The following is a 27,597-nucleotide window of genomic DNA, read 5'->3' as shown; positions in this document are numbered from 1 at the left end:
TGAATGACCGGGGGCTCCTGCATAAAGGAGTTAAGGGGTTACAAAAAGCTTTCTATCATAACACACTACACATTGTTGCCCAGTGAAGACCCTGAAGGAGATATGCTCATTCACAGCTGTGCTGCTTTCAGTCCCATATTTACATTATTACATTCATAAATTTTTAGCCACTGTCACTTTAAACTTACACACAGTTATAGAGTAGTAAGAGTTGCCGCCTCCGTTGAATATATAAACGTTTAAGAAAGTTGCAATATCTGATTATCTCATACTGACCAACCACAATAACTTATATTGCACATCTTGTAATGTTTCCACCAACTGTTTCATCTAATTGAATAAAACAGTTAAAGCTCAGTGTTCTCAGTTTGTTACTAAGATAAACCAACAGTCACTGTAAGAAAAAGACTTCCATTATTTCAAGTTTATATGCAATCTCTTTTTTTTGCTCTTTCTGACCAAACTTTCAGCATATACAGTCGTCCTGAGTGAAGACAATTGCTCATCCAGTGATTTAACTGGCTCCCTTCCGCTAAGCATTGTAGCCCTGCGTAACAATGCATGTTACACGTTAGACGAGGAGAGAGCTATGCTTTGCCCACTGATCATTACTTCTCCAGGCGTCAGCTCTATCCTTTGCTTAGGCTGCATTCTGCCCCAGTAAGGATGGCTGTCCTTTATGTTTTTGAGGTGATTCGGCCTTCTGGTTTTGCTGCGGCTCAGACAGAGGCTGAGGTTTAGGGATTTCTGTCTGAGGAGAAAGAGGCGGTGTTGCCTGCTGTAGGTCTAACGTTGGCATCTCTTTCCTGTCACTGGCCTGGGTCTCCAGAGCCGATGTGTCCTTGCAGCAGAAGTACTGCTGCCAGATTTTCCGGAAGGCTGAGCGGAACTTCTTAATGCGGAAAGCGTAGACAATTGGGTTGACCGCAGAGTTGCCGTGGGTGAGCAGGATGGCAATGTAGAGGACGACTTTGGGCTTGTTACGCTCAGGACAAAAGAGTGTGATGCAGTTGATGATGTGGAGGGGGAGCCAACTCACAGCAAAGAGAAAGAGGACAAGAGCAAGGGATTTAGCAAGATTCAGCTCTTTGTCATAGTACCTGTTGGGGTCTGCATGACTGGTGTTCAGCTTCTTATTGTTAAGCTGCTTGTGGATCATGTAGAAGATTTCTGCATAGATGAACAGCATGAGCAGCAGAGGTGGGAGCACCCAGCCAAAAAAGTTAAAATAGACCATGTAGTCCATGCTGATGACATTTTCAAACTTGCACGTGGTAATGAGGTCGGAGCTGATGGAGCCGTTCTCCTGGCAGCGCTTCAGGTTGTTCCAGCCTAACATGGGTGTGAGTCCCACAATAAACGCTACCGTCCAACATATCACGACTGCCAGTGCCGCTCGCCGAGGGGTCACCACCCGCTTATACCTACAGGAGTAAACAGCAGAGCGTCATGTCAGCACTTTCCCACATAGTATTGTTAGGGCATGCATGCTTTCATTCTTTGTACTTCATTTTTCATACTGTCAGTGTCCTTGGGCTGACAGAAGATGTGACTCACATCTTCACAACCACAACCCCCAATACACTTTGTAAAAAGGTCCTTGCAGCACATATTACCTTTTAAAATATGTTTCTGAAATTCTTATCTTTGATACTTGGCCTTTGCAAGACTGTTACTTTTTAATGAATTTCTTAAAACCAGAAATTGCTTTTAAAAAAAAGAAAAGAAAGAAAGAAAGAAAGCTGTTATCACATACTGGATATTAAAGGTGTTGCAGGCTAGGCTTTCTCATTATTTTTAAGATGCTTTATGAAGAAGTAGCAAGAGGCAGAGGAAGGTTTAAAAAGAGACAGAGGCTTAAAGGTCTTATCACTGCTGTCTTGTCTTGTAAGTAAAAGATTTCAGGGACCACAACCTGATACTTGCCCCGAGGCAGGGATGAAAGTAGTTATCTGATACAGCTCATCATGGTAAGCCAGTGATTAGTCATTTTCAGATTACTAATGGTTAATGTTTAACATGTAGGATGTTTTGGCTGTAAAGAAAACACTCATATTACCACGGGCTGACCTTTGCTGAAGGGTAGCCTGAGGCAAAACAAGATTCTTCAATTTAGCCCAAATGTAGCAGGTGCCATGTGTAGGATGAGTATTGATTAGGGACCCAGACCTTAAGTGAGGTCTTTGTCAGAAGTGCAGAAAAAAAAATTAAATAAATAATTGAAAAACTGAGCCTGAAAGAGATCGGAAAAGATCAGGGCAGAGCATGCAGCAGATCATGTAATTTATGAAAATGTTACAATGCTGTATTTGCATATTGTTAAATATAGTCTCTGTGGTGTGTGTTGGAAACAAGTGACAATTCCTGAGAAAATTTCTACTTGCGTAACCCGAGCAAGGACACCCAGATGCTGCTGTGACAGACAAACTTTACATGCAAAAGTCAAAAGTTAAAACTGATGTCAGAGTATTACTGTAAGCCTAGAAGACTTAATGGGATTTAACAGGGGACAAGGGTCTGAGGTTTTCATAGACAATATTCTCACATAATTAATTTCTCTTTCCTTCTCGGCTTGTCCTTTTAGCTTTTCAACACCACTGCTTGTGCTTTTACTCCAGCCCAGAATGGCATGATGTGTACGCCACATACAAAGCGGGAGAAGCAAAGCTGACCACTTCTGTGTTACTATACACCTCTTCAGCACATTAGAGATCCTGATGACAGAAAGACTAATTAAAGTAGTTAGTAGATTGGCCTTGCTCTGTTAAGCTGTCATGGGAAGGCGGATATATATGCATATAAAGAAACTGGCAGACTGGCAGCTTCCTGTATAGTGAAACGAGACCCATGCAGAAATCAATGAAACAGCACTGGAACTGTGCTGACTTCTGCTATCATTTCTGGTGAGTACCTCCAACAAATCTATCCCATTTTCATTCGCATCACTTCCCCACATTCCACAAATAATGCATGACTCAATCCCGTCCTTCATTTTATCCTTTGTGTTGCAAAAACGTCGTTACCTGGTCGGGATTTTGACCCTGAGATAGCGGTCAATTGCAATAGCCAAGAGGGCCAGGATCGAACTTTGCGTCAGCACCAGCACCGTGCACGCCACAAGCAGGCAGCTGTAAAAGTGAGTTTGGAGTCCGATGTTGATAGTAATGGCCAAAGGGATGACGAGTGCTCCCACTGCAATATCCGCCAGAGCCAGGGAGACAATAAAACAAAACGTGGTATCTCGCAACGATTTATTAATCTTCACCGCCCAGACCACCATCACATTCCCGATTACAGACGCCACAGCAATTACCACCTCCATTCCTATGTAGACTGAGTCCACTGAGAAGAGTGTCCCGGCCATCCTTGCAGATAATTTTGTCCTTAATAAGAGTGAGCTGCTTCAGTGAAGGAGCTGTAAAATTAAAATTTAAAAAAAGCCAACAGAACAATCCTTGACTTTTTCTTCCTGTCAGTACAGAATTTTCCAAATGCGTCCCGCTGTTTCACATCACTCTCATCCTCCTGGTTAGCCAACGAGATTTAAGTTGAGAGAAAATCTAGTTATTATGACGATGATAAGCAGGTTAAGAGCCACAGTGTCTTAGAATAGGGTGTTTTCCTTTGGAGCAGGTGATTACGGTCCAGAGGCGGCTGTGCGTCGCTGCCGTTCTGCGTCCTGCGCTTTCACTTGGCGGAATACACCTGCTTCTTCTGAGAGGAGCATCCTTGCCATGCTTTGCGATTTATCCGGGAGGGCGCCTCGTGTTCATCACCCAGCTTTTGTCACTTTAATGTAGCAGTTTAAAAAAAAAAATACACATCCAATGAGAAACTACCTGCTACAGAAAGGCTCGCACGGCTGCAGCTTCGACGCGGCGTAATTTCCGTCCACCTCCGCCTTTCTTTCTCTCTCCCCCGTGGCAATTTCAGTCAAAACAGAAATGCTCTTACTGAAAATAGCCGTGCGGTTTTTCTCGCCTTTCACGTGACATTGAGAGTTGCTTTCTTGGTTTCATTAGTCTTTTTTTTCCCTTCGGTGCGTGCGACTGCTTCGTTTTCCAAGGAGAAATTAAATGGCGTTAGCCTTCTGCAGGACCGTCCGAAAGAAGTAGAGCGAAGGGTGATTTGAACTCTCTGTAACGCCATGCATGCATTTCTCCCACGCCCTTTCGAAAACTAATAGACCTTGGTCACTCGCCCATTGTTCTGATAAGGCGTGAAGGAGTGAAACAGCCATATAACAAAGGCCATTGAAACTGCAGTATTACTGGAGTTAGGCACACGGTAGTAAGCCACTTATTTGGTTTTACTCCTTCAGCCACATACTAAAAACACATCAGATAGGAATATATCTGTAATAAAAAGAAATATTCAGGTCATTCTAAATATATCTTTATGCTGTAGACTTCAAAGGCCTGCACTCTCAGCTTGAGGCATTCCCATCTGAAAAACTAATGGGATTTAAAATTGGAAACCTTGTGACTGATTTAGATCTATTGATCATCCTTTTAAAAACCCTTTGCAGCTTTTTAAGTGGTTTCTGAAAACGGATATATCCTCCTTCAGAATCTGAAGCAAGAACGGGATCCCCATGGCACAATAACCTGCCCTGTTTCTTCCAGAGACATAAAGAACTTTGAGAAGCCAAGAACTGCATAAAACTACAAACATCTTGTGTTACCTCCCCAAGGTTCAAAGGTCAGCACCAGGTAGCAGTGTGAGTACTGACCACGGCATGCACAACTGACTGTGTAGTTTGGATTTGCAGGTGTCACAGATGGAGAACTGCAAACACTTGCTGTACTTGTTTCAGCTGATATTTACAGTGAAAACAAAAGGCAAAGTGGAGGTGGGGCTACTACTCTCCAGGATCCACACTGAGAGACAGAGATGACAGGGGGACCAACAGTCAGCAGGATTTCACTGAAGACAAGTCCAATCTGTGAGAAGCAGCATGGTGAAAACTGTCAGCATGATGTACAGAGGTCAGCCAATATAAGCAAGGAAGGAAGCAGCCATATGGCCCAGTTGCAGCGATTGGCTTGCGACTCACTAGGGACATTTTAATGAGCGTATGTGTGGTGGCAATGTTGAGGAAATCAATCATTATAGAGCAAATGGCATGAACTAATTCGCTTGGGTGGAAATGGCTGACATTCAAGATTCTGAATGTTTACACTTTGAAATAAGTCTCATTATCAAGGTCATATGCTCACAGTACTATTGTCTTCATCTACTTATCAATCAATAGTGTCATGGCTATGACAAACCCTGGTAAGCAGGAGCAAAGCAAGTTCAAGCGACACCCTTATTCCAGACTTTTTCTCCCACACTTAACATGACATACATAGACCTATAAATGCTGTCTGATCATGTTCACTGACGCTATCTTCACCGAAATGACGTGCTGAAACGCTTCAACTTTTTACGGCATCTCCCGCTAGCTAGGCCTTTACTGGATTACTTTCAGCAACCCTGAAATACTAACAGTTCAGTTACCCTCACTGCAGCGTCCACACAGTTGTAAATGAGGAAATGCTTCAGTAAACATTTGTCAGATTTTGCCACCTGGGTTTGCGTGGCCATTGAAGTGAAGTGTGTCTCACCAGTATGAGACATCAAAGTCAATGAATCTTAACTGCTGATTCCAATTCTAAGAACATGGGATGGCATGCTGTGTAAAATATGAATTAAAAACAGAATTCAATGATTTTCACATCTCAGAAGCCCAAATTTTATTCACTATAAAACATAGAAAACAGATTACATGTTTAAACTGAGACATTTTGCAATTTCATTATAAAATATTAGCTCAGATTGAATTTGATGAAAGAAACACATCACCAGAAACTTGGGAAAGGCTGGAAAAGTAAGCGGTACTAAAAAGAGACAGCTGGAGGAACATTTTGCATCTAATTGGGTTCGTTGGCAACAGCTCAGATACATGACTGAGTATGAAAAGAGCATCTTAGAGAGGCAGAGTTTCTCAGAAGTAAAGGTGAGCAGAGGTTAACCAATCTACAAAAAGAAAATAATCTGCAAATTGTGACCGAAGACCGAAAATCAGTATTGGATGCATGTGATCTTCAGGCCCTCAGGCGGCACTGCATTAAAAACAGGCTTGATTCTATCATGGAAATCAATGGTTGGGAACACTTTCAGAAATCATTGTCTATGCCAACAGTTCACTGTGCCATCCACAAATGCAGATTACAGCTCTGTCATGCAAAGAAGAAGCCATGAGCCAGAAATGCCACTATCGTCTCTGGGCCAAAACACATTTAAAATGGACTGATGCAAAGTGGAAGACTTGAAATTAGCAATAAAAATGTTGTGTTACAATGCAGACAACAAGATAGAGAGCCTGGGCTACTGCTGATCAGAAGACTTTCACTGAAAACAATATATGTGAGAACTGAACAGTCACATGAATCTCGTTATTTTTCCCTGAAAAAATCTGCTCCATAGATGCTCTTAGTTTCCATACAAACATATCAGCTTGATTGCTCTTTAAAATGAATATAAATATGATATATTTAAAGTTATTACCACAAACTATTGTACACCAGAGAACAAAGTGTTCCACAGCATTTATTACTTCCTGAATAATATGCTTAAATAATATAATATGCATTAAAACAATGATTTAGTGGGAGTAAATACTGCACATCTGATTGCAGAGGAAATAGATTTTGGTGTTATTAAATTGTACATTATCCATGTGATCCAGATTTTTGGTTACGTGTTACAAAAATACAGTTAAGCTGGCTTTAAGTCCTGACCACTGACTACAGCAGCCTCACTGTGGCTCAGCCCCTGTAGATAATCATATACTGTGAATTGAAGTGCTTTAATATGTTTTGATTTCCTGTTTACACTCCAGAAAAACAACTTTGTGGACACTATAATTTGGTGTAAGAGCTCCTCTCAGAGCTGCCAGCTGTGTGCCCCACACCATTCAGCCTACTCCACAGCAGCTCACCTGCTTCTGACCCAGGAAATTTACCACCACTCACACTTGAAGAATGAGCTGACAAGGTGAAAATGAAAAATCTCAGCAGCTCACTTGGTAGTTTGCTGTGCGATATCAAACAAAAGCCCTCATAGGATGAAACGTGGAATGTTTTGATGAAAAATAATAGCTACAAAAAATCATGTTAATTATATATTTATTGTTTATTTAAATTGTAGTTTTTGGCAGAAAGACCTACATTTTAAAAACATTAGATAACCCTCAAAAATACTCATTGTAAAGGCAATGTATACAGCTGCACGTCACTCAAACAGCCACACTAGCCGAATCACTCACAAGGACATGGCCTCAGTGTCATCACTCGTAGCGATCACTCAACAGCAGCAATGCATTATAAATACGCTGGCATTTGCAATCCAATGTAGTTTGGTGTGTAAACCAATAAAGGTCTACTTAAATGTTAGAGTGTGGGTGTAGATTTCCTGCAAAATGTAAGCTTCCTTCATTTATGTTTAATTTTCTACTTAACACCAATATTAATGTTTCTTAACTACTGCAAATATCTATATTACATAACAGGAAACTGCTATGGGTGGCTGCTGTCACATGCTGACCTTTTTTTCTTTTTAATAGCACAGCAAGAACAAGGCAAGAACACATTTCACCAAATTTCATTCTTGTTCACACAAGCAGAAGAGAACATTAAGTTTTACAGAGATTGTGCGCTGTAACCTTTTAATGGCAAAATATTGAAGAATCTGCTTTAAAATCACATCATTTGCAGCTACCTCCTCTGCATTAATTGGGCCATTTTGTACCATTCCTCCTGACTGAACTACTTGCCTCAGCTATAATGTTGGGGTGTCTGCTGTGAACGTGTCTCTTGAGGTCATACGACAGGATTGGGCTGAATTCAGAGGTCTGACTGCGCCACTGCAAAAGTTTATTTTCTTACTTTGATGTTTAGTGTTATTGTCCTGCTCTATCACTCAACTTCCACTAAGCTTCAGGCTGGTACAAGAGCCACACCTGCGTTATCGCGTGAGATGTTATTGTGCGAGATCAATCAATTGGAGACCAGAACAACAAATGACGGAGGCACCAGACAAGTGCAATCAAACGATGAGTTTATTAACACAGGAGAGGAAACATCAGCATATGTCTTCCTCTGACAAAAAAGACTCGACTGTGCTTAAGGTCTCAAATCCCGGACGAGCCCCCATTTATGTTACGCCCCTAGTCTAGGCGTGTGGGGACGCACATAAAGGTTGGAGGAGAGAGAGACAGATACCCGCCCTGGTTCCCAAGCCAAACATCCAAAACCAGTTGTGAGTAAAAAAGGTGATTTTATTAAAGGTAATGAAGCATAGCTCCAGGGTGAACCCAGGCCAAAATAATAAACAAAACCAACTAAGTCCCACCAGAGAAAACTAACTAAACCCTAAGGAAGAAACAAAACAAACAAAAGACAATACTAACCCTCGCTCCCTAACCCGGAAAACAGGAGAAAACTGTTCCAAAGAAAAAGGCGGCTCACCCCTTCCGCTTCAGCCTATGGGTGCCTAAGCACTAAGTTAATACACTAGGAGCTGCTCTCACAGAACACGCTCACACAAACACACAGCAAAGGTATAGGCTGGAAACCAGGGCCAGGACCGCATCGGCTGTCAAACTGCTTGCTTGCTCGCTTCTCTCTCTCTCTCTCTCTCCCACGGGAGCTGTCAGAGGGGCTTTTTGAACGTGGGCACGTGTTCCACGGGCCAATCAGCTGCTCGCTACTCTTCATTAGGGGATGGACCTGCAAAGAGTCTTAAGCACAGTAGAGAGACGGAACAAGACAGCACACAGTGTTCATATGGCCGCAGCCGTAACAACAATGGATGCGGGTTTTATAGCAGGGAGGATCACGCCTCCACGTACGTCAACACAGGTCAAAAATACATTGTGTACAGTCATTGTTTACAGACAAGGGTACATCTTGTACATCTCTAATAACTATAAACAGACATATCACTTCTCTTTTCTATAACACCTGCCTTTTAAGGTAATAAACTTCAAGCTTCAGGGTCTCTAAGGGCTAATAATTGACCCTCGTCACCAATCACTAAGTAGACAGGATTGGCGCAGGTCTCAAGAAGAAGCAGAAGACACTTGGGCCTTCACTCAGGCCTGCTACTAGATCCATGTGTATTGTAAGCATGCATGCAATTAACCTGCTATGTTCTCATCTTCCCTCAACATGTATCACCTGGACACTCTCACCAGTGAAGCTTAAAACCCTCTTGGACGGAACATCAACTCTAAACAAGCACAGATATGCAATGTGTATAAAATGAACTCTACCTGTGAATAGAATGAATGTGATGACAAACATATTCAATGCAATATGAACCCTGTAAGAAATATTACTGATAAAATAATGCTGTAAAACATGTTCTTAATGCATTTATCATAAGGCAGATTATATGGTAGCAATAAAAGAATCTCTAAATCCCAACAATGTCTTAATAAAAGTGGGAATTTTGCCCCCCTCTCAATCATGGCAAGGCCCCATCAAGGCCCCCAAATTATGATAGTGCTGCAACCATGTTTCTACTCTGGGATCATGTTTTCATAATTGTGTTGGTTTATAATACATAGTTGTTGCGTGTCAAGGCATGCAAATGTAAGGAAAATGATGATGTTGTATTTCGCGAGGAGCGGCTTGATAATGTATGCCCTGTGATGGATAGCATGTTCTGTGTAAGCGAGGGGTATGATTTGGGTATGATTTGTGTATTTATGCATATGTAGTCATAAACAAAGATGGTAAGAGACACAGTGGTACTACATATTTTCCACAATCATCATTTGTAGCTCCAAACGCTACTATTTTTTTCCATCAACCTCCACTGTGTTTGTTTGAATTAGCTGGTCATTATGGATGAGAACAGTAATTTGTGTGATATTAGTTTAAATAGAAAAAAAAAAGATGGAACTGTTTTGTTTGACTGGTTTACACAAACCTGGTGTCACTTCCACAGTCTCACATGCAGATGTTTGTCCTGGACCTTTCGGCATACTCTGGGTGCTCAGTGAGTCACAGTCACAGTGAGTGAAAACCAGTAAGTGCAAAATGAATCTTGTAAAGAGCACACAAACCATAGCCTCCTGCTTAAATATCTTGTAATTACAGCACTTTATCTTATATATTACAGGACCCGCAACCCACCGTGCATCTGTTATTGGGCCACACGATCTGTAATTTAAGCACTTCCCTTTTAAGTGCTTCTCTGTGTAAGCAGTCAGGTTTGCCTCTCCTCTTTTGCATTAAGTTGTTTATGCAAATCAGAAGCGCCCAACATGACTCACCTCACCTAAAAACTCCCCAAAAGCCTTTTAAATTAACCGCTGACAATCCAACATAAGGGGAGCGTCAGCCACTACAAGAGTTATTTCTCGTCACAGTTTTTTTTTTTTTTTTCAAAACCAGATTTGGCTGAACTATGGGAGCAGGAGGGCACCAATCAGTCATCCACTGGTACACTCTACAAACATCCCTTCACATACCATTGACTTTATCATTATTTCAAACAGTTTGTTTTCTCTGGTAATCCAATATCCCCTCAACCATCCAGAGACTGACGTCAAAGGGCACCTTTTGTGTATCTTTGGAAGCCCGTGGCTTTGAAAAAATGGCAGTATTTACTGTATCCACTGAACAAGAGAATGGCATTGTTTACATGTAAATACAGAAGTTCAGGCTTTTGCAGACGCTGTACGTCTGCAAACGCTGTAGCCAGTTGGCTTAGGTGAACACTTATGTTAGTTATAATATGACAAAAGATGCCATAAAACACCTCCAAAGCTCAACAACTGATACATAATATTTCATATTTTCAATAATCTAAGGATAACTTGACAGCATCATTGCTTTTTTGCTTAGTTAAAAAAAAACAAGTGCATTTAATAGTAAGCATTATAGGTCTGAATTTTACAATCTGTTATGAACTGGAAAAGGGGAGTGGCAACAAGCCAGCAGGAAGAGGATATGTTATCAGAGCAGGAGTGATAACGGAGCTGTGTGGTATTTTATTGTTTGATGTTTATGCATGTTATCATCCTCACTGCAGAAGAACTCAGTAATGTGTTTGGCCAGAGGCTCAACAAAATGCATCAGATAGTGCAAATATCGTGGTTAAATCTTGTGTTGGTCACTTCTGGTAAATGCACATCCTGCCTTCTTTGACTAGGAACAACACTGCTACGAACAGTGCATGAACTACACAAGTAAGTATGCTGTACTTACAGTGTATTATATGGTAGTGTGCTGAAATAAATATCCAAACTGAGACAGATTATCTGTTTCTGTCTTTATGCTGAGCTCAGTTAGTCTCGCTTCAAATTTACCATGGAGACAGGAGGGTGGTCCCAGTCCTCATATTCTCTCCATATATGGTTTCATGTAGATTGCTTTATAAGTATATTTTTGAAATATATTTCTGGTCATGCTCCTTTAGTTTGACCCTAATAGGGGATTCCCCTGTGTCATTTTATTTCCTAATGTAGGCTGTGTGTGTGTGTGTTTGTAAGTATACTAAAATGTGAAGAGGAGTTTTACTTAAGCAAAAAAAAAAAAGAAAAGCGCTAAACCCAAACTACAGGCTCCGTAATGCAGCTCTGTGGGGAGAGCATCTCACAGTCATCCAACACCAGCCCCAAATAAGATTACAGTGCAGAAAATACTGAGGTTATCAAATTCTCTGCTGTGTTTCCCACAGCTCTTCACCCCACACGAAAGAGGCGGCAGCAGTGAGTGCCCCTCTCTGAATCTCTCTCAAAATTTCAAGGTTAGAAATGTAATTCAAGTGGCATGTTGACATTTTTAATATTCACTTAACATCCCCGCCCAGCTCCATGATCAGTGCTTGACTTGGGTGAAAGCTTTTCAGCTCCTCCCACAGATGGTTTTACAGTAATAAAAAAAGAAATTCCAGCAGCCTATGCAGCATCACAGAATTATAAGTGGCTTCATTTGCAGACCAAAATAGAAAAGAAAAAGTAAATAACCCACATCCTGTTGACTTAAGTGTTGGTGGGTGGGGTTTGCTGTTAGGTGCTAATTGTTTTCACCACAGACTTTGGTAGCAATTAATGCTACTGTTGAAAAAGCAAAAATAATCTGATGAGTCTTATTTTTCTCCTTGTGGGTGTGAAGATACTGAAGGAGTTCTTGATAATGATGAAGACTCCCCCCGCTTCCTTTTCTCAATATGTGCTCCTTTTGTTGCTTGACAACAGTAATAGAGAAGCTCTTTGACAGCAGCTTGTACAATAGCATCCCTGCTTGATCACAGCTTCCACATTAAATATTGATGCTTTACATTTTATTAGCTGTTCAATACAAATTTCTAATTAGTCTACAAGGGTGATAATTAGTAGAATACAATGTGGAATGGCTGGGTATGCTTATTACTGCATAAACAACCCACTATAGAATTAACTCAGCTCGTATTCAGAGGACGCGAGAAGAATAAAGTGAGACCTGAATAATTATAGCTTTCAAAACCCAAGTCAGCAGTTACCTTTGAAATCAGGCTCTTGTTCTCATTCATTTCAGCAGCACTGAACACTCCCTCAGTTCGGCATACAAAGGCAACACTGGGGAAACTGGTAGAGAATCACTGAAAGGGAAAGAATCTTATTAAATAGAGAAACGGGAGAGATGCGTCAGTTAGGGAGCAACTACACAGACGAGAGAAGAAATGAAAGGAAATGGAAGGAGAGGTGGGAAAAAATGTGTTGGTTAATGACAAAACTCTGAATTTAATCTGTTTAAGAGGAGTGGTCAATCCTATATCAAAGGACTTGGTGTGGCCTCTTGTGCAGTTATCGCTTCTGGATGGGTCTTTTAAGTCACAGCCCATTTTGCTGCGATGTTCCTTTGAAAAGACACTTTGGAAAAGCAGGTCCTGATGAGTTAAAGAAAACTGGGTCAAACATGTAGTTTCAGCTCTCTGTGGGAGAAGATGTTGTGCTCCGGCTTCGGCTTCTTTGATGTCGGCTCAGTGATTTTGGAGGCTGTCAGGATCCAGTGTTGTAATAGAAAGAATTAATAATCAAGCCTAATTCTATAGCAGGGTACATCAAAACACTCCAGTATTCACTATGCACAGTTTGAATACTAAAGGCTGCCTGTTTGAATTCCGACTGCTCGTCACTCATCAACGTTCCGCACGCAGAAATTGTGTTGGGACCGACTGGTCCTCGCGTAACAGTTTGGATGCCACTAATCAGCCTCTGACATGCTCTGGGGAATAGTATGCAAAAATATTCTAGATGCTGTTGATTAGACAGCAGAAGCATTTCATCTTGTTTCATCAATTTATTCCTGTTCGTGCCTGAGTGTTTGTCTTATTGTCTATAGCTTACGTAATGCATAATTTACTGATGACTCTGTTTTTGCAAAGAAAAAAAAGCAGTACTTTCACTGCTGTACATCAGTTTGCAAGGGCAGGCAAGACTGCTTATTAAATTGACAGTTGTGATGAAATCAGGTGGTTGTCTTGGCCAAGCTGGTTGTTTTTTTTGTTTGTCTGTTTGGTTTATTTGTCAGGTAATACTATGACTTCCCGTGACAGCCCTGTCAACCTTTGTTTAGTGGCTTAATTATGCCAAACTGTCATGAAACTGTTTTAACTACTACTTTTTAGATACATAATGTCTGTGAGACTGGGCAGAAAAATCTAGAGAAACCTAATGATTTGGGTTGTAAATAGTTTAGGTTTCTGCTGACCTGGTAGCAATCAGCTACTGACAGCAGAATTGCAGGGGTTATTCTGCCACGGCTTTAACGCATCTTCTAGAAACCACTGAGTTTTTCACAACAGCAACTGAGATTTCATAGAAAGTTACCACTTGAATTACTGTTTAGTTTAGTGGACGTCACAGATGTAAGCGTGCACATCTTGAACCTCTCAAGGCAACGTTATTACCTCTATGTTTCCATTTAGTTTTAGAGATGTTGATTCAATTTATGTGGTCAGTGTGGAAGCTGCAGCTTGTGTTGTAATACACTGAGACATGTTTATAATGTTAGTCTACCCTTATTCTCATAAATAAAGATCCAATGCAATTCTGCATTATTTGTTTGTGTGCAGGGACTATGCGTGCTCTGTAATGGCTCTTCACTGCATCTGCCACGCAGCTGTGCATACAGAAAATGTGTTGGCCAGTCTCCATAAAACAAACCCCACCACCAACAACCCATGGGGATTTGTTGGTATAGAGGACCAACCTTAAGGCTGGCATCCGCTCCGCCTACTGGAAGAAAAATGACCTGGCAGGTTGCTTTTGCATCACTTAACTGCGTTGCATTCACATTGCATGTACGCCTGCATGTCTCGCTGCAGCATTCTTCCTGTTCACCGCCTCTCAATCAAATCTTTGACTGATATGCGGAGAGGCTGATATGTAAGGGGGAGTTATGCACGCAGGTCGTCTGAAGCTTTTTGAAATAACCAGAACATGAAGTAAACACTGTGAGAAAGACATGGTTTTATAACTTAACTGCCTCAAGCTGTGAAAAATCTCCATGAATAACAATCATTCCTCAGCAGAATTGTAGGCACTTCAAAAACCAATATTCTCTTTGGCCTCTCAATTAGAATATGACAACCCTGGGAATGAAAATAACACTATCTGTAATAGTTGAGTCAGACAGAAGGATGGGTGAGATTTGTGCAAATTGTTTTACTCGAAGACACTGTCACTTCTTCACAGAACAGCAATGCTATTTGTAGTCCCTAAAAAAGAAACTGAAAATTAATTTCAAAGGGTCCTCTGCCTCTTGCCACTTCAAGTTCCTTTCAAGCCATCCAAGGTCTGAGAGGAAGCGTGATATTTTATTAATAAGATAAATCCTCGCAATCCATGGCCGCTTGCTTTTTCAAGAGCTCTATTGCACGTGAAGAAAGTGTGTGTGTGTGTGTGTGTGTGTGTGTGTGTGTGTGTGTGTGTGTGTGTGTGTGTGTTCACACAAATAGAGGGCTATTGGTGCCGCAGGAAATAATTACAGCAATGTGGAATGCATTATTCTTCCTTGTGTGCTAGAAACCACCAGGCAATAAAAAGAATTCACCACCGAGGAGAGGATGAAATCCCAGTGAAATGTGAGAATGCATTATTAACATGAGAAGAAAAATGATTAGGGACCATTTTCATCTGTCATTTGAATCATCATGATTAAATTATCAAGGTATTCATCAATACAGTGCACTCTTACCTACACGTTCAAACTGTAAATTGCTCATTTGAAGTTTCAGTACTTCAAGTTGCTGTACTTTTAAATTGCTGAGGGAACTCATATTGTGTCCTTTATTATTTACACTTAAACTGATGCTGCAGTCAATGCTTATTGTATTGTATTTATCCATCAGTTTACCAGTGCACCCTCTATCCCTGCTTTCATCCATCACGGATCCATCCATCTAGCCATCCTGTCTATCATCCCAACAGCCTATCACTCTACTCTGCATTCATATACCAACCATCAGTCACACCTCCACGCATGTGACTCCAGGTTCAGGTTTTTTTCTTTCAGTGTTTTCACGTCATGTTCACTTGGATTGCTTTTTGACCCTCACAGTGAAAGTGGCAGTCTTGATTAAGAGCTCTATTTTGGAGTAAAATGCATTTCTTATTCAACGTTGTATGCACCTTCCAACATTCAGCACCCTCCATGTTGGTTCCTATGGCAACAAATTTCAGTGTGGGAACTAATGCCTTTTAGAGTTTTTCACTCAAGGGAACATTTGTTTGGTGATAAAGTCACTCACGTAGACTTAGAGACACATGACGCACTTATTTACCGCAGTGAGGCCAAGCATGAAGTTTTAGCTGTCAGTGGAATGGAGAACTGGAGGTAAACAGATGAGACTGCTTTTGAAAAATCCCCCAGTGAGCATTTTCTGCTCATTTTCCCTAAATCCTTTTAACCCGAGGCTTTGAAAAGCAAACAGCTCAAATGTTTTACGCATGGCTCAGTCTACGTAATTCTGAAGACACTAATGCTTGTGACAATAAGGTGAGGGTCCTCAGGGATTGAGACCTCCTTTTTAAGAGTGCTGGGCTGGGGTAACCTGATAGCTGAGTGGTTAGAGTGCACAACCCATGCGTGCATGCCCTTAGCAGGGAGTCCCCCAGTGCAGCTGGCTCTGATGCTTGTAAGACTGCTTCCTGCATCTATTTACTACGACTGTCAAATAAAGGCTTACAAAAACAAAACAGCTGGACCGTGGGTGAATGGAAAAGATACCTGGACAGCAGGGTCATATAAGGACTGCTGGCTTTGGGATTTTAAAAACCTGCAGAATGAAGTGGTGTGAAAATGTTTTTTTTCTCTAACATCTCAGGATTTACTTGGATACAACTGTCTTTGAGAAGAATTACCCTGGAAGTTTCTTAACTTGACAGATGCCTTTTCTGGTGGCTATTGCAGTTACCCGTGTTTCATCACACAGAAATGGAGAGAGAAAAGTTTAAGAGTCACAACAAAGATCTGCCGAAATGCATTAAGGACACTCGTGGCCTCAAACGAATTACTGTCAATGCTGGCAGCGCACAAACTGCTGACAGACTCAGTGCTAGTAAAGCTGAGGTGCTACAAGACTGTGAAACAGCCAGTGGCACCTTCTCCTCTATTAGCATATTCATGCACAAGAACTGATTCTGAATGACACAACCCAACACACACGAACTGCAGCTGCAACCCCAGGCTTGGTGCTAACTTTAATGATATATGAAATCATTAAACATTCAGAAACGTTAGATCAGCTGGCCACAGTGCTGAAAGGCAGGTTTTTAAAAAAGATCTCTGCTTGTTAAATAAAATGCTGAGAACACAACTGGGAAAAACTAAAAACCTTTGCAGGCAATTTAAGATATTATTTATTTATTAGTTCACATATGTAATACCATGTTGGGCAATCAAATACCAGCTGCAAGAGCAGTTACATCACACTAAAGACTGATTTGAATCACTGAGTATTTAGGTTGCTGCACATTAATTACACCTGATGTTAGTGTGATGTATTGCCTTAAAAAAGTGATTTTTCAATTCAGGTTAAACACAAAATCATTTGTTAATAAATGTTCAGCCCAAAACTCTGACACTGAATCCATTTCATCTTTAATCTACAAAAGAACACAAACAAACATTGATAAGTGATCTGAAATTATATACAATCTGGAGTACTGTATAATTGGTATGCAGCATTGCTATTGTTATAACTTTGAAAGTAAATTTCACCGTAATCTTCTGTAAAAAGAGAAAAAAAACTGCAGGTACTGTAAAGTTTTGCAAAAAATTAGCAATATAGAGAACTGAAATAGTCAAACATATGATTTTTTCTTTTCATGCATAGTAAGTTTTTTAGTAAGTTCCTGAGCTTTATGGCTGCTTTTAAAATCAGTAGATTCGGTCGCAGCAGGATATAGAAAAGCCGTTACAGATGATATAATTTTTGCATCAATGCGGCTCAAAAGTCCATAAATAGTGGTCCAGGATTTGAACCGCTAATAAACAGCTAAAGTTCAATTTTTACACTGTTCTGCTTCATCTTGACATGCTGCTTCTCTTAACAGCTTGTGAGAAATGTACAGTAGAATTGAACAAATGGAAAATTTTTGGAAATAAGATAATAAGATGGCCTTTATTATTCCCACAGGTGGGAAATTTGTTTTGTTACAGCAAAAGTGCAAAGTTATGTAGCAGAAATTAGAAAACACTGGAATGCAATAAAATACAATAAAATAAAATAAAATACTATATACAATAGAATAAAATAGAATAGAATAATATATACAATAGAATAAAATAGAAATACAAATACTATATACAACTGAGTAGGAAAATACAAAAACACAACTTCGTCAGAAGAAGAATTGCACATATAGCAGTCTTATTGCACATGTGTGGGTTTGTGTGTTTGATCAGCTGCAAAAGTCTTTGTTGTGGAGTCTGACAGCAGTGGGGAGGAAAGACCTGCGAAATCTCTCCGTCCCACACCGTGGGTGCCGCAGTCTCCCACTGAAGGAGCTGCTCAGTGCCGTCACAGTCTCATGCATGGGGTGGGAGATGTTGTCCAACAGGGATGACAGCTTAGCCACCATTCTCCTGTCACTCACCACCTCCACTGGGTCCAGAGGGCATCCTAGAACAGAGCTGGCCCTTCGGATCAGCCTGTTCAGTCTCTTCCTGTCCCCAGCAGAGATGCTGCCACCCCAGCAGACCACACCATAAAAGATGGCTGAGGCCACCACAGAGTCATAGAAGGTCTTCAGGAGTGGGCCCTCCACTCCAAACGACCTGAGTCTGTTCACTTCAAAAAAACAACACGTTCACATGCAATGTTTTCCACTGGTTCAGAAACGGAAATTGGATTGGACGGCATTTATATGGTCAGAAGCCATTCATGGTCTCCTTTTCCTACAGCGGTAAACTGGTTAAAGATCCATTTAGGTGACATTAAACAGATGATAATGAAAGGCTGGCATTCACCAGGACCATTATGATGTCTCACCAGAGAATAAACAAAAGAGATTAACGATGAAAGAACAGTCACCGCCCTGGCTCTGGGTTTCAGCTCTGAGACTCCACAAACCTCCCTATGGCAGGTGAGCTGTTTCTACCTTAAAAAGCCCTTTTCACTATTTATTGTAACTAGCAATACTCACTACTTCATGGAGCGACTTCATCAACTGGATGAAGCAGACTTGGCTATATATTTCATCTCCTGCAAACTTTGCTTTCAAATCCCATTCAGGACAAGCTTACCTTTAGTAACTGCAACACATAAGTGGATTTTTATTTAACTGAACACAAAAGCTCTTAACTTCTGAATCCCAGATGACACCATGTCACCAATTAGACGACTGACCTGAACTAACTGCTGCCATGCCTTTCCACCCCCTCACTTTGCTGACTCAGGTGCAGCTATTTCCTGACAACATGCATCACCACACATTTCCCCTAAATTCACTTGGGCAGCCACTGGCTTCTTTGTTAAACTGATCACCGCTGTCACCTGCCACTCCCACACTTCAGTACTAGTTCATCCACCTGCTGCAGGGTTTTAGTGCTACAGTCCAACAGTCATTCATTCCCTCATTATCTCACATGTCTTGTGAGATAATGTCCTTTGCCGCTAAGAGTTAATGAATATCTTATATTTAAAGCTTGTTTACTCAACTTTGCTCTCATTCACTGAACCTATCTGATATTATTCTTCACCTGAGTTCGAGTTGATTGCCTTCAGTGTTGGCGTGTGAGATGTAGAAACCTGTCTGATCGCCGTGAGAAATGATTTAATTGTTCAAACAGATTGTTGCAATGGTTACAGTTGTTTCTGCTGCTCGGCTCATGCTGTGTATCCAAGTAACACGTTCATTTGATCAGCTGTGTGTTTGTGTTTGTGTGTGTGTGTGTGTGTGTGTGTGTGTGTGTGTGTGTGTGTGTGTGTGTGTGTGTGTGTGTGTGTGTGTAACACACAGTTGATTATACTTAATGATCCACCTCAGTTCATTAACTATGTACAAAACATTTGTACTGTAGAGTCTAATCGATATCACAGCCTTTTAAAGCTCCCTGCAGGGACTTATTTTTCTGGCCTTGTTCATATAATGTGTTTTTGCTCATTGCTGCTTTGAGATCATGTTACAGATGGTCACCCCTATTCCTTTGTGTTTCTCTATAAGTATTCTGGAGTCATATTTCTGCCAAACCGAAATCATAAAGTTGATCTCTTTTTTTTAAATGCCCCATCCATCTCAAGGGAGCCATATGTACTAGCACACACTGTGGTTTACTCTGTATTGCCTTCATATATTTTGTTATTCATAAAACTCTCTGTGGCATAGTATACTGAACAGAGAGTCCTGTGAGGAGGAATGAGATTTTCTCAGCCGGATTTATGTTGTATGGTTTACAGATAAATGAGGGCACAGATTAAAAAATACACTCACGGCTCACATACACAGATGCCGTGATGCTGGAATCCAGATAATCCCTGTGTTGCTAAGGTATCTGCTGAGATTTGTTGATTTGGTCAAGTCTACACAAGCTGCGTCAGTGTTAACATCATTCACTGATACCCGGTTAAAGAAATGCCACAGAGGAATCGTCAAAATGTCTGCTGCATTGAGTGATGTGTTTTCTGACCTAATTTGCTGTTATTTTTCATTTTTTAAGATGGCATTAAGTTTTTGAAATGCCCTTTGATATCTCATACTAAATGCACATGAATAATACATGACAAGGTCGAGGTCTTCCATCAGTTCTTTAAAGGATCTACTGAGGTGCCTGTGTCCTTACTTAATGGCAGGGCATCTGGATCTTGCTTTCTGTGCATGCTGATTACTTACAGTCCACAACCTTCCACAAAATGAGACCATGAACTCAGGTTTAAGCCTGTTTGGCAAGTCATATTAGATTGGTTGCTGCTTGCACATCATTGCTAAATGACCTCTAATATGGTTATTATATTTTGGATGCAAAAATTTAATGTTCATATGTGTCTAGCTATATTAGATAGTTGACCAACTACTCTCTGTGAGGATGATTGTGTACAGAATACATATTTTATTGTATTTTTTAATCATGTCTTCTGCACTATTCTTCAGTTCTTCAGTTGTTACCCTGCTTTATTTTAAACGGGATCAAACAGATGGAGACAGCAGGACTCGTGCTGTGTTGTGACTGGTGCTTAGGGTTAGGGTAGGTTGTCTCAGAAAGCATAACTGATCCAGTTAGAGAACCAAACACCAGGGCTGAACATGAAAAAGCAGTTTGCTGCAGTTCCTTCCCAACAGAGGCTCGTATTAAAATAACAAATTACACGGCATGTTTACAGCATGACACAAATAAAGGTTTTGGTTTCTACAGCCAAGTTCCTCCTTTGTGAAATTATTAAAAGAGGTGAATTTTTATAATTCACCTTTCTAAATTATGATGCTTAAAGTTATGCCTTACTGGAGATATGGACACTTAGTGCGACGTGTGGTTATTGTCTCGTCTTGTTCAGCATTCAGAGATACGTGCAAAAGATGGAGAAAAGAATCTTCAATCAGATTCATGCCTGTTTATGTTTCCTGGTTGCCAAGACTCTTTGGCAACACTTCAGCAACCTTTTTTCCACGTTTACTAAGTTGTGACATTACAACATTATTTGTCAGTTGCAAAGATAGCCTCATGGCAACATATGATGTTGTAGGAGCAACACCAACATGGGGATTTCAGATAAAACACTTAAATATAGTCAACCATTCAATTTTTTTTCTGGACGGTATTTTTTGCCTGAGAATTAGAAGCCAACAGTGAACTGCACCTTAATAACCAAGATCGCTAACTGGTGCTAGTGTTAGCTGACAACTGTGAAACAAAGCTTGTCTTTTTTTCTTAAATTCATGTTCATTGTGAATAGAAAATAGGAGGGAATGTGGCAGAGAAGAAAATGTGGATATGATCAGTCATTCAGCTGAAATGAGCCCAAACAACCTCACAGCTTCTACATGCACAAGCTGTGTTAATGCTTTCCAAAGCTGAGAGCATTTAACCTCTGAATGTTAGCTAAAAGAGACCATCAACATCATGTAAAATGTGAATTTGATTTAATGTAGAACAAGAGCAATCTCATCCAGTTAAACATATACTTTATATCAATAAAGGAGCGATTTTGGTCAGTTGTGTATTTATTTTCTGTTTGTATCAAACGATTGATTAAATCCTCCTCAATTTAAAACTTGACTGCAACACCCAAAGGTCAAATTGTTGTAATTAAACACACCACCGCAGAGCAGTCGGGAGAACACTTGATCCAAAACCAAAGTAAACAGCACTCAGCAGGTCCAGTCTTTGTTGTACCAGAGACGAGACCGGAGGGGGCACACACTTTTAAAGTAGCTTAACCAACTCCACAGGGCAAAACTGCTAAATTATAGATACCTGGAAAAGTAAAAGTGCCAGTTCTTGTAATGGAAAACTTTAGTTAAGCAACATGGGAAGAGGGAGAGAGAGAGAGACGCTCTTTTTGAAAATGAAGCACAGCATCACAGTGGAGAGAGGTGGGCCTGGCATTAATATTTGATCTTTCTTATCCTCTCTTTCCACTCACTACTTTTCTCTGCCTCTCCCTGTTTTTGAAGAGACCAGTTCTGCTTCAGTGTCTGTCTTTGCTGAAGCGTTTCATGGCCTTGGCCACTGCTTCAATCTCAGCCCCTTGTTCCCATCGAGACCAATCCCAGGTCACGCCTGCCTTCAAGTCATGACAGTCCAACACTGACAGACACTTGTATAAAAAACAGATGTACCAAGGCGGATATTTCTCTTGCCATTTAGTCAAACATTATCGTTTTAATCACACAATTACATTTTTTCAACCGTTGATATCTTTCCTGCTGCTCGCTTACAAACAGTGCATACTTTTTTTATTATGTCCAGTTTTTCTCAAGCGTCTCTTCTTAAGATGTCCACCTCCCCGGCCGCTACACTTCTCCATCGTTTCTGCACTAATACTAAATTCAGCACTCCTACTACCACCACCCACAGACACGTGTTCTTGCACTCCTGCAACCCCATGTTTCATATTACACCAGCTGCTGCTGCACAGTATGAGCATTAAGCTCATGCTGACATGAGGGCATTGTCAATTAGGAGAGAGCTGTAATGTAAAACTCTGGGGTGCTCTCAATGTGAGGCTAAGCACCATTTTAATCAGAAAACAATCAAAGATGACATTAAATTCAAACAGGAATCTGACAGCTAATCCCCAGCATGTCATCATAGAAATGCCAATTTAATGGTGATGGGGGAATTTGCGCCCCATATCTTTGGAAGTTTTCCATTTCGATTGCCAGATTATTTTGAGCGCTATAACACTTTGCATGTGTGTTTGTGTATGTGAGTTTGTGCCTTTTCACTCCTTTCCTTTCCAACAATTGCCCATCAGGTGAAATCACTTGCTAACAGCTGTTAAGTGACAAACACTAACATTTTCACCCCTGACATGGTGGCAGGTTTAACAAGCTGTGCAACAGTCCTCAGGAAGTGTTTCATGTCTCACCTTTCAGCACTAGCATTTCTAGAAATCCCTTCACTTCCTAAAAAGAAGCACTTCTCTCACTAACCTGGAGGAACCTTGTGCTAGTAGTCTCTCTCTCCCAAGAGAGCGAGACATAGCAGGGCTGGTGGCATGTCATCACCTCATTTCGCTGCTCTTCTCACCTGCACAGGTTATGTGGTGGATGATGTGCAGAGGTCATTTAAAGATTATGTGAATAGGATTAAAATAGATAGACCCATAATTCATTTGACAAAGGCACGATTTTGTAGTTTTGTCTCTTATTGATTTAATTGTTTGATTTTAAATCTAATATCAGCTAACTGCAAGCTTCGAGGTCATGATGTGTGGTCTTTGTCTTTCTTTTTTTTCGGGCAGGACTACATGACTGTGAGAAAGAAAAAAAACTCCCTACAGCTGAACAGACAAAGATTCTGTCCGTGCAGAAGACAGAATTGGTTTGGGGGTTTTTTTCTGTGTCAATACTGGTGCAAAGATTGTCCTTTACAAAGGTTTCTGCCAATAAATATTGGAAAATCAGTTTGGTTTCATTGCTCAGTTTATTTTTTCACAGCATTCCCCAATTTTCAGAAGCGCAAAAGTAATTTGACAGTTGGCTGCGGTTGACAAGCAGTTTTACAGGCAGGTAAGGCCCATACGCTTGCTGTGACAAATGGAGCAGAAATAATATATGAAGCCGATTCAAAGTATTCAATTTAGGTTTCCTTGTAAATTTAAATATAAGGTCCAGAAAGCTGTCACTGCAAGGCTGAAGAAAAAGACAAAAAAAGAAAAATCCTATCTGAGACATCAAAAACACAAAAAAGCCTGAAAAATTACAGAAGAGAACTAAAGTCCAATGGAATTATCTCCATGATTTAAAGAAAAAAAATACGTTCAAAACATATAACCGAGTCAAGTAGCCTTTTTGAGGAAGTTGGCGTGTCATTGTCAAGGTCTGTGGTTAAGAGATGCTACTTATAGAGAACAGGAAGAGCAGATTAGATTGTGCAAGAAAAAATCTAAAAGAGATGCACAGTGAAAAAAAAATCTTTGGACAAATGAAACCAAAATGAACTTGCGCTAGAGTGATTAGAAGAGAAAAGTATGGAGAAGGAGAGAGACAGCTCATGATCCAAGGCATACCACATCAAACACGGTGGAGGCATGGAAGCAGGTCACTTGTGTGTAATGATGATGTGGCTGCTGAAAGAAGGAGCAGGATGATTTGTGAAGTGTACAGGACTCTACTCTCTGCTCTGATTCAGCCAAGTGTAAACGATGATAGTCACTCAAGGCAAAGAACTGGGAAATTCTTCTTCGGTCAGTCACCGGCCAGTCAAACTGAATGGAGACAGCCAGAAAAATGCAGCAACTGAAGGCAGCTATAATAAAGGCCTAACAGAGCACATCAAGAGAAGAAACACAGCATTTAGTGATGTTTATGAGTTCTAGACTTCAGGCAGTCATTGAGCATAAATGATTTTCATCCTAGTATTAAAAACAATTCTTATATTTACAGTTATGTGTTAGTTTGTCTGGTTAATTTTGAACTACTGAAAATGGACGCCCTTGTATAAAAACCTCTGTAATTCCTAATCAGTTAATACAATGTTTTTGTTAAACTGCATTTCAATCCCATCTTGATTGTTTGATTTAAAATCCACTATGTTGGTGTACAAGGGGAACACTACAAAAAGTGTGTATTTGTCCTACAAATTATGGACCTAGCATGCATTAAGAGAATGTACACGATCTCATAAATAATGAAAGCCCACTCATGCTGCTCTCAAAATAGTCAACATGGCAGCCTGATATGACGGTAGGCGGATATCGAATATTGGATTGCTTCTCTCATTCCTGCAATCAATAGCTGGCAGGTTAGCCCCTCTTCAGTCTGAGAATCTGACACATCAAAAACAAAAGGGATATTCAAGGTTAACGGGCCTGGAGTGCACCTTCAAGCTCCGGCCCACGCCTTAGTGAATGTGTCAGGGTGAAATTACATTATAATAGACAAGAAGAAGAGACATTAGTAGTAAAGCTCTGACTCACAATGCAAATGCAGCTTGTATGAAAAAAATGCCAACAAAAAGTTGAAAATTACAGGAAACTAAGTATGGTTACAGTCCTCCCTCATGAGTGCTCTTTTTGTGGCATTAATTGCACAAGTGCTCTATAATGAGTCAAATGTTGTGAGGGTTGATATGGGAGTTGGGGAGCTTTGTATTGTATCCTCTTGGATCTGCGTGCTGCTCTCCCGTTCCTAATGCCTTTCAGTTAACCATTAGAGATACAATGAGGATCAGTTTGACTGAAACAGGTTACGAGGGTGAAGATCTGTGGGATTTCTGCTCTACATCTGCACACTTGACAAAAAGGTTATCAGGGCACATCTAAAAACGTTTCCTTCAGTCTGAACGATCTCTTCCTGAAAAGCTTATTACTCATGTTTTCACACAGCTGTCAGCCTCTGCCTGTCCCCACGATAAGTGACTCAGAGAAATTTCAAACAATGCACCAACAGTCAATAACATGGAGATAAGGTTAACAGCTTTTTTAAAGTGCTGAGTTTTCACACTGTAATTTTTTTCCCCTGGCTTTCCCCTGCCTGTTTAGTCGGCTTATCGTTTCCAGCAGATGACCGAGCACATCTCTCAGTGTGCTAAAAGCTGCTGCTGATTTGTAAAGAATATCACTGGCATGAGTTGTTTCGGTGATGTAATTCATCCTGGTAACAACAGATAATAAAGACTCCCAGCTACACTGAACAGGATAATTAAAGGCTACAGCACGGGAGGAAAATTGTTCAGGTAGTTTAGTTTTAATGGGGAAGAAATACTCTGCTGCTGCCTTTAAAATTGGCTTCACAATCACACTTTAAATTTAAATATCTAGACGAACTGAATTTAGGAGCTTTTGGTTCTTCTATAATCAATCTAATGGGCAGGAGAAGTGTGTTAAAATAAGAGGAAAGTAATCCAACTTCTTGATCCTGAGCTGTTATCAGGTCCCTGCACAGATTTTGCCTTTTACTGTCTGAGCTCTGGACATTAGGTCCCCAGAGCCCAAGCCTGAGAAGATACTAAATATATCTCGTGCTAGTGTCTGAATCCCATTTTAAATTAATTCACTTCAACAGAGTTCTTAGTCGTGCAGCACTCTGCCAAACTCACTCTGCCAACTGGGCTTCATAAAATGGTAATGAGAACGGTGCTGTCTGCTGACAATGAAATAGCAGCAAGACAGATGCACTGGCAGTGGCTCCAGATTGGCTGTTTATTCCACAGCATTGACAATATATTTATGATAGCCCGACTTTGTCTCAGTGCATCAATGTCTACAATACAAAAAAACCCATTCACTCTGAAATGAGCATCTTCTTAGACTGACACCGGCACAATGGTCTGGCAAATAATAGAGCTTTATGTCCTACTTCTCCTGTGATTACTCCTGAAAATGGTTCACATCTGACAAGAGCGAAATCACAGCTGCAAATCAATTTGTCATAACTTCTCTGGTGGGGGTAATAGTGCTTTAAAAACTCAAGAGCAAATGCTCTGTTAACTCTGAGCTCAGAGTGCACTGCCTGCTATTTCTGTAATCTAGCTGCTCTTTGCTGAAGTCCCAAGCGAACAGCAAACATCTTTTGTTGACACTTGGAGCCCTGTGCAAGACCTAAACTCAAATGCAACTTCTGAAGGTATTAATATAGCACCATCTATACACAGGATAAAACTCAGGGGACCATAAATCTGATACAGTGTGTTTATCTAAAACATCAGCTGACAAGGCAAACGGAGAGAGACGAATGCAGATCCAAGCCTTTTCCACCTCTGTATGGAAATCTGACGTTCTGTCTTTGCAGAAAGATGCTACAAAGGAAATTCACTGGCAGCCAGGATGCTAGCACTTGAGCTGAGCTTATAAAGGACACCAGCAGTATTTCGTAACAACCACATCTGACCAGATTCCAGGAAACAAAACAGCTGTAATTGCTGATTTCAGAACTCATATTCATAATCGAACCTGTGACTTCTTGGCTTTAAATTCGTCACTTGTGATGACAAACCCACAAAGAATGATTATTCTTCTATGAAGGCGTTGCTGTTCTCTCATGCCTCTTTTCCACCAACGGGAATGTAGTGCAGAAGCATTCTGACTTTGGTGCCTGCAGAGAACCAGACATTTTTTGTTATATGTCAAGATTGGTGGTTTCAGAGGCATCATCTGTGGCAGCCCCTCTGATAGTCACTGATGTCAGTGGTTCATCCTTTGGGCCTAGCAATTTTGTGCTGCTCTGTTAATTCCAGCCTTTGGGCACCACTGCCAGTTTTGGGGGTTTTGCTTTATTTGCAGTGGACTGCAATGTTGTACTAAATTAGTAACTTGTACTGGTACTGAGGAGGTGGAAAAGAGATTTCAGCCACAGTATGCAGTTACTTTCAACAAAGTACCTCTTAGGAGACACTCCCAGGACATGTTGGATATCAGAACAACGCAGCATTTCAGCTACAAGGTTGATCA

At 40.7% G+C, this 27,597-nt stretch overlaps 1 protein-coding gene across 1 annotated transcript; it reads right to left on the bottom strand.

The window, feature by feature from the left end:
- Window positions 1–15: 15 nt before the first annotated feature.
- On the bottom strand, window positions 16–4,103 carry adora1b (adenosine A1 receptor b). Its single transcript, XM_031726460.2, has 2 exons — window positions 3,024–4,103; window positions 16–1,424 (listed from the first exon to the last, which is right to left on the bottom strand). The coding sequence occupies exons 1-2, from the start codon at window positions 3,362–3,364 to the stop codon at window positions 641–643; spliced, it is 1,125 nt and encodes a 374-aa protein (XP_031582320.2). The 5' UTR covers window positions 3,365–4,103; the 3' UTR covers window positions 16–640.
- Window positions 4,104–27,597: the final 23,494 nt, after the last annotated feature.

Source organism: Oreochromis aureus, linkage group 20 (genome assembly GCF_013358895.1).
Source record: "Oreochromis aureus strain Israel breed Guangdong linkage group 20, ZZ_aureus, whole genome shotgun sequence".
NCBI classification, from domain to species: domain Eukaryota; kingdom Metazoa; phylum Chordata; class Actinopteri; order Cichliformes; family Cichlidae; genus Oreochromis; species Oreochromis aureus.
The sequence above is the reverse complement of the archived record's forward strand: the minus strand, read 5'-3'. Positions and strand labels throughout refer to the sequence as shown.

Coding starts and splice junctions, on each gene's coding strand:
- adora1b (XM_031726460.2), bottom strand. CDS start 3,364: ATGGCCGGGACACTCTTCTCAGTGGACTCAGTCTACATAGGAATGGAG. Junction 1,425..3,023: donor AGGGTCAAAATCCCGACCAG/GTAACGACGTTT, acceptor TTACTCCTGTAG/GTATAAGCGGGTGGTGACCC.